General features: G+C 38.1%; 1 protein-coding gene across 1 annotated transcript; it reads right to left on the bottom strand.

The window, feature by feature from the left end:
- Positions 1-278: 278 nt before the first annotated feature.
- BDKRB1 (bradykinin receptor B1) lies at positions 279-2,394 on the bottom strand. The gene is given in 3 exon segments (XM_049828304.1): positions 279-680; positions 682-1,362; positions 2,284-2,394. Coding segments are annotated over 3 exon segments (1,194 nt in total).
- Between the last annotated feature and the right edge of the window lie 5,939 nt (positions 2,395-8,333).

Genomic DNA, 8,333 nt, shown 5'->3' with positions numbered 1-8,333 from the left:
CTTCCGATATCTTGTCAAATAGTTTTTTCTTTTAAGTCACTGATAATTGGTAAAACAGATTAGATCATTTGGTATAAAATTCTGTTATCATATGTTATGCATTTGGATGGATAACACAGAAAAAGAATATCAACCTGAGGACAAATAAGCAGTCAAGTGATTTATTCTAATAAATAACTAGCTTGACCTGTGAATGTCAGATCAGTTCCATTCAAATTCATTTTTAATGCCATTTGAAATAAGTTGTAATATCAAAATGAAGATGGAACTGAGAACCATTAGGTTAAACTACTCCTGACTGGAAACACATTGAAATGTGAAGACGTTTCTTTGAATGATACCCAGCTCAAAGGAAATCCACGGGGAATAAACTGTGAAAAAACTTCTAAAGCCTTTTGCCTGAAGTATTTCCCAACAAAGATGTAAATCACAGGGTTAATGCCACTGTTGGTGGTAGCCGGAGTAGAACCAAACGGCTCACCAAAGTTGAGCAGTTCCCCCCAGAAGCAGCTTTTGATCACTTCTGTCTGGTATAATATATCAAGGAATACAAAAAAATGGTAAGGAGTCCAGCACAAAAGAAACATCAGAACCACTGTGAAGATCAACCTGGTAGCCTTTGTGCCTTTGTGATCCTTACAACGCTTTGTTCTGAGTGCTCTTCATTCTCTTGCTTTTTTTTTGTAGGGACCGAATGGTAGAGAAATTAAGGAAGGTGATTGCTGAAGATGGCAACACAAACCCCACTATGTTGAATACCAGGCTTTCAGCTATTACCCACAATGGGGTGGGGAAGTCTAAAGTGCATGCTGAAATATTCCACAGGGGAAAGTGTTTCACAGTCTGAAACATGAAGGTTGGGATGCTGAGGAGGATGCCAAAGAACCAGGTGAGCAAGCAGATCCCTTTGGCCACAGTTTTGCTCCATATCCCTCTGTGGTTCAAGGTATGAACAAAAGTCAAATAGCGATCCACGCTCACTGCCACCAGCAAGTAGATGCTGGCATACATGTTTAGGCTGATGGATGCACTGGTGCTGCGACAAAGGAAATTTCCAAACGGCCAGTTAAATTCGTTCCTGATGTTCTCTGCCCAGAGAGGGAGGCATGTGAGGAAGATAAGATCAGCAACAGCAAGGTTCATAAGGAAGATTTCAGCTGCCTTCAGGGGGCCCCTGTGCAGTGAATAAGTGAAGAGAACAAATACATTTCCAAGCATTCCAATAACGCAGATGGTGTCGCTATACTTGGGTACTATATAGTACATGATTTCCCACCAGTCATTCAAGTCTGGGCAAATAGTTGAGTTGCTCTTGTTTTCACTCTGGTTGGAGACAGAAACATTCAGTAGAAGAGTTCCAGTCTTTTTTTTTTTTTTTTTTTTTTTTCAAATTCTGAAGTGAACAAGAGGCGTCTTTGAAATGAGAGAAGGGGTCTGCGAAAAGGCAGCATAAAATTCCAAAAGTTGTTTCCCATTAGTGGTGCAACAAACATTTAACTGCTGGAAATTATTAGTGCTCACCGATTATTATAGGCTAGATCAATCCATGCTTCGTATGTGCAATGGTGAGATATGTTCTCAGCATTGGCAAGGATGGAACTTCCTCTACATCCTATGAAATTTCCTTTCTTTGCTGCCATTGTTTAAAGTGGCACAGAGGAAGGAAAGTGCCAATTTAGTGTAAGTAGTTCTGTATGTGTCCTCCAGACTGATGGCAAACACAGATATAGCTGAATTCCAGCTCCCTGAGAGTAGCAGGAGTCACGCTGGTGACACAAAGCTAGTTTTGTACCCTTCCCTGCCCTTTCTTTTACTCTTGCTTTCCATGCTATGTATAACCTTAGCAGGATCATGCCTGTCTCCCCAGAACTGGGAACGTTACTCACTCTGTGTGTGCATCATTGTTTGCTCAACTTTGCATTCTTTTGTTCCCTCTCAGTTCCTCCCATCCTGAACTTCAGGTTCAAAATTACTGTTAGATTAGCCATCTTATTGCCCTCAAATGTCAGCAGTTGTAATCACAAAAAATTGACTCCTCCAAAATCTTATGTTCAAAACCTTGCCTGGAGGGAAGGCCTCTGTGGCTCCAAATTCACAGCCCTCTTCTCCAGTTCAAAAATTTCATTTGAGTTCAGCTGGGGAGAGGCAGCCCCAGCCTCCAAAGCATTTAAGATTTATAGCATTGGCAATACCTTTATTTCTCTCCGGTAACTCCATGTGAGATTGTGCAGGAATGAGAGCACAGGTAAAATGTTATCCTCCTGTCAAAATCCACTGGGTTGCCAGAGCTGCCTTCTGTGGTGATTTTATTCTCCTGGTGTTGTCATGCTCGACCATAGCACCTGGCTCTTGTTTTTTACAGACATTCAGTCTCAGAATCGTTACAGTAGGCATGACGTTACTGAACCTGTGGTGTCATCTAACATTTCAGTATTTCATATGGAAGTGGAGCATGTCAATCATAAAAAAGAATGCATTTAAAAAAATCTATATTTTGCAGTCCTCCTGAGTGTTAAATTTCTGCCACACTACTTAACTCTACCCTTTCAGTTTCTGTAGTTTTACACTGAAGAGATAGATAAGAATGGGAGTTTCTGAAAAGAGCATTTAGGACTATCGTTCATCTCTTACATATATGTGTACAGCCATAGTGATGTCTGTATCTGAGCAGCTTGCAACACTTAACCTCTGTGATGCCTCTAGGAATTAGTTGAGTACTAATATTCCTCATCACTCAGTTTGGTACTTAGTCCACTGAACATTTTTCATCACTGCAGAATTAAGTGAGCAGCAAAGTTTTATCGGAGTTCATAAACTCACTCAAGCTGGCAGTCTGGTCAGGGAACTGGGCTACAACTCAAGTGAACAGCTGTCGGGCTTTGTACGTCTTCCCTCACAACAGTCTGCATGTTATCTAGTTCACTGAGCCCCATGCAAAATAAGATCACTTGAGAGGATCTAAAACTGCAGAGAAGTTATGTAGAGCAAATAAATGGCTGATTAGCGTCAAGGAGGCTATTTGTGAGACAGCAAGAGGCTATTTGTGAGACAGCAGGAATCTAACCTTTTACAGCAGGAGGCTGGCTAAGATGTGAGAGTAATGAAAGAAAATCTGTAACATTATATGACAAAAATACTGTAGAAGAAAGATAACAGTTAAACATTTCCTTTTGTAAACAGAATTATTACTTTTATAAATATAGAGGAAATATAGGTACTTATTTTCTTTGCTTGCCAATTTTCTGGTGATTACTTGCTATCAGTTTATGCCAGTCACTTTGCACACTTCTTATGTGATCTCTGGGCTGGAGACATGAATTCCTTCATGATGGGCTAAACTAAAGCTTCAGGAACATTTACTTTCCATTGCAACTTAGATTTTAACCACAGATAAATCTGACTTCTTGTTCAGCTAGCAATTGTACATGATGTTTCTGTAGAATTTGTCACTGGGAAAATTTCTTCAGAGTATACTAGCCAGTGTCCAAGGACTACCAAAAGCCACAAGCTTTTTATAAACTTAGAGCTCCGGATGTCTTCTTGACAGAAAATGCAATTCATTTTCAGTTGCTTAATTTAATTTCTTCTTCAAATGCAATTTTCTTCTGTAAGTATTTTTAAGTATTTAGTGCTAATGGACAATTAGCCACAGGAACGGTTTTCAATTTATGTACTTAACACATTCCAGTAATCTTTTTGCAAGTAATGACATATTTTTCCTACTTTGAACTAATTTCTGATTCATTTCCATGTACAGTGAACCTATCACCATTATTCCTATTAATACATATTACCCAGTTAGGATCATGTGTTCTGGAAACACTAAATAAATACAGCTTGAGTTTTGGGAACAACCTTAGAAGTAAAGATTAATTTGAAAGAGAAAATTCTGCAAGCAGCTAAACATGTTCATCTATAAATAAATTTTATAAATCAAATCATATTTTTACACATAAAGAGAACTAATCCTGACCTTCAGAGTTAGTTTCATGGTGAAAAAGAAAGGAAAACTCTTACTAGACTGCACAGATCAGAACTGAGAGCACAGAAGACTTTTTAAATGTAAAAAGTATGTGAAATAATTTTAATAAAGGTAGGACATTAAAAGCAGATAGATATACCTACTTCTTGCCCTTCCAGGTAATTTAGGCAAAGTTTCAAATTCAAATAGCAGTACAGAGGTTACTGAGAGAATTCAAAGATGCATCCTGAGGCACAACTGAGTGACAGTGCTGTCTGAGTGTTTTGTTGGCCATGTACGATGTGTGTGATGTTACATTTTGGAAGAAAGCCCTAGGATTTTTTTTTTTTTTTTTTTTTTTTTTTTACTTCTACTTCGCCAAATATTGGCTGTAGTAATTTTCAAGGCATGTGAAATATTTCATTCCCATTGTGAAATCATAAAAGCCATATGCCATGACTCTTGTCCTCCTGTGACTGCTAAATCAAGCTCTCAAGTACAGGTCCTTGGCAATTAAAAGGTCCTTTGTATGATTAACTATGTCCATAACAATAACAATTTTATCAATAGCTCTGAACTGCCCCCTCAGTGCCAGTGCACACAAAGACAAACTTTGAAACAGGTTTTTGTTGTGGTGGGAGCTCCTTCCTGTGCCAGCCTGGAGGATGACCATGCCAAGGAGCCGGGGTTAAAGCAGAACAGGTATATGAGAAGGGCTGCTGAAACATGGACTCACTAAACCCCGTGCCAGCCTTTTCAAAGTTTTTGAAAAGCAATGTCTTTTGCACCCCACTATAGGTTTCTAGGGCATGAGTCTTTGTGAATGTCACTTCTCAGTAGTGCATGATGACTGCTGTATTTTTCTCAGGCTTACACCCATAAATAAACTTCTTTTTATCTGACTACCTGTTGGGACCTTGTAGCCTGATACTAGTTGTTTATAAATTATTTTTATCTTTTTCATTCTAATTGTCCTCTGATTAGAGCAATATTTGAAAAAAAATCGTATCTGATGCATCTCAGATATTAAATACAAATCTCTTTTAAGTATATCTGTGTAAACAATAGAGTTTTTCAACTTTTTTTTAAAAACTAGTGAGAAATTATCAAGGGACTGGAACGTTATTTACTTGTATGAAAATATTCTTCCCATTGGCTACTTATCCAACACACGCACCATCTCTCTGAATTCTTATTCAACTGCTTCCATTCTTGTTTGATAAGTGAGTTAAAATGAAAAGACATGCGAGGCAGCATGGTGATATTTTATTATGAACTTCCTTATCATCCTGATAAATACTTTTATTCCAACTTTTTATTCATTAAAAAGATACTAAGTTAGAGTTATGCAAACACTGGTAAAATTGACAGATTTGAAAAATTGTTCTGGCTAACACCATCACACTGGAGAAAAATCTAAGGAACCCAACATTTAATTTGAAGATTTAAAATGTATAAATACTTCTTTTATTTGAACAGCATCCTACTTAAACATTTACTTATTTAATTAAATAAATGAAACAGTATAAGAAGAAATACATCTCAAATGAAGCTATATACTTCTGTCAAAATGATTATTTTTTTTTTTAATATCTTGATCAAAACTTTTATTTTGGTGAAGACCTGAAACACAACATTTTTTTAATTACATGTTACTTAAGGAATGCTAATAACCTACAGGAGATCAATCTCTGAACAACGTCTCCCATGCTGACTCATTAAGGTAAGTGCAATACAACAGATCTTCGTCACAGACTTTCTAAAACTTCCTCTATGCTTACGCTAGTGCATTTCTGTGTTTAAGTTATTTTTTCCATAAAGAAGAACATTTGAGCAATAACAAGAGATCTGGAATTCATCCTTGCTTGGACATGAATCTCTAGGAGCCGCCAACATCCACATTTAGTCACAGACTCTGAATAGAAAACTGCAGCTGCATCTAAAATTTATATGATAAATAACATAGTCTTACGAAACTCATCACTTAAAAATGGGATAAAAATATTGGTTTGCAAATCCAACTCCTCTTTGTAAATCTAGTTTCTTATTTTCTGTTGTATTTCATTGCCATCTTTAGCACTTTTTTTCAGTAGTGGAAAGAGAGTCAAAATCGGGAGTTTATACATTTGGTGGAAATAGTGAAATGAATAGGCACTGCTGCAGCTCCAGCTCTTAAACAACTTGGAACCCATCCACATAAGAAGTTGTAACATTATGCAAAAGGGTGATTTAATATATTATTTCTTTGCAGTCTGGGTCTTCATTTCAACCTGTAGAAAGCATATAAAGATTCAGTAACATTTTACAGTTTGCACAGGATGTAATGGACCACAAAGTAAAGGAATGTGAAGGATTAGTTTAAAAACATTTATGTAGGAGTCAAGACTTAAAAGGTTTTTGCTGTGTATACCTAATTAAAACATATCTGTCTATTGATGCTTTCAACTCAGGATACTTGCAGCACATTAGTTTATGTTTTAAGTTTTAAAGTCTATGTTGACTTTCCTGCAAAAAGTACACATTCTCTAGAGCTGAACAGGAATTTACAAATGCTAACTGGGCCTCTCTGATCAAAAAGATTAAACAAATATGTTGATGAAGGCAGAGGAAAGACTGTTTGCTCAATTATTACACACATTACGTGGTAGACAAGTGGCAGAAATCCAAAAGAGGTCCAGTCTTCTGGCTCTTGGTCCAACAGTTCAGCCATTAAAAATCTTCCTGTTAACATAGCTGGAGGCTTTAATGACCTGAACAAATCACCTTTTTGGAACAGTATGAATTCACAGTTGGATTTGCTTTATTGAAATCGTTTTCAAATCAACATAGTTATCTGCTGTAAACTATTCATCTATTCTGGAACAGGAGAAAAGTTTTTTGATGTGACCTTGTGATGTAGAATTGTTCAGCTTGGTTGGATTTCTTTACATATGCTATAGACAGTAGTTACTAAGAAGAGTTTAAACTGTGGTGCAGTTATTTACAATTCCTAACACATGACCTGGGTAACAGCACAGTGCAGTAATAATCAAACCTGACTAACTACAGTTTACAGAGGCTGAAACAGCAAAATATGGAAGGAGCCAATAGGCTGGAAACCACCAATGTGTTGATGAAAGAATGGAGGGAAAAGGATGATTCAATGGCTAAAGTACTGCTTGGGGATTTGGGAGACCTGAATGGAGAACCTGACTTCTCCACAGAAACCCTGCCTAAATAAGAGCAACCTTGTCCTGTCCACAACAAGCACCAGCTCTTTGTGCTAACAGCTTTCAAGATCATTAATTTTGCATTTCAAGTGAAGCCAATAATCAACTTGAAAAACTAGACAGTGAAAAGATGAGAATTATTCCTGCCCGTACCTACTGCAGGCCAGAAATATCAACTGGCTGTTGATAACCTTGCCGTGGCAATGGTCCCCAGCCACCTCCATTGCACTGAATGCAGAGTCAACTGTTTGCGTGGCCAAAGTCTCAATAAAGATGTGGCGGCCTCAGGTTAAGAGGGAAGATGGGAGCAGATATGGGAGGGGGACAGGATAAAGAGGAATAAAAAGGTGATGCAATTACAGTTTGACATGTCCAGCTCTGAGATCCTCAGGACAAAGTCTGCCCTTATTTTACCAAGAACCCTTCTCATATTTTGCCTTGTTTCTGTGAGAACAGGACGGAGCCAAGCGTCTGAGTGTGACTGTAAACTGCCAGTAGGTAAGATGTAGCTTGGACATTGCACTTCATTTCTTGGGTTTTTTTCTTACCCGCATAAATGGTACATGCGAATACTGTACAATGTATTGGAAAGTGGACAAGAACGTGAATTAAACAGTCTGTGAGCTGGCATTGTGCATTCTGCAGGGGCTTTCCATTTCTGCTGGTGTCTGTGTGCTTTGAGAGAAGAGCAAAGACTTTAGGCAGAGGGTCCATCCTGCAAACAGCACCTATAGGCTCTTCGGTAGGTCCTCACAAAGAAAAGTTGTATCTGCTGTTTTTTATGGGACCCTGACCTACTAGCAGGCAGAGAAAAGCTACTGAAAAGATTTCAGTATCCTTAGCTGCCTTAATTCAGATTTTAACTTCCAAAGGGACTGAGGGTGGCCAGCACCACTCGGAAATGGGCCCTGAAAAGAAAGCTGACCCAAAGCCTTGAAGGTAGCTAAAATTCTGTGGTTTCATCTCACTTTCCTTTGGCCCAAGGGGAAGTGAAAGAAAGTACCTGCAACAGTTGCACTTCTGACTAGTCATTGCTGAGGAACAGGATACAGGCTAGAGAAGAAAATGACAGCAAATCTCATTTCTTAAAGTAGTTTATTTTCCATTGTACATGCTTACTGCATAGCACAATAATGTGTCTATATATTTACATGATTTAAATT

Source organism: Accipiter gentilis, chromosome 25 (genome assembly GCF_929443795.1).
Source record: "Accipiter gentilis chromosome 25, bAccGen1.1, whole genome shotgun sequence".
Taxonomy (NCBI): domain Eukaryota; kingdom Metazoa; phylum Chordata; class Aves; order Accipitriformes; family Accipitridae; genus Astur; species Astur gentilis.
Note: the sequence above shows the minus strand (reverse complement) of the source record. Positions and strands in the feature narration are given on the sequence as shown.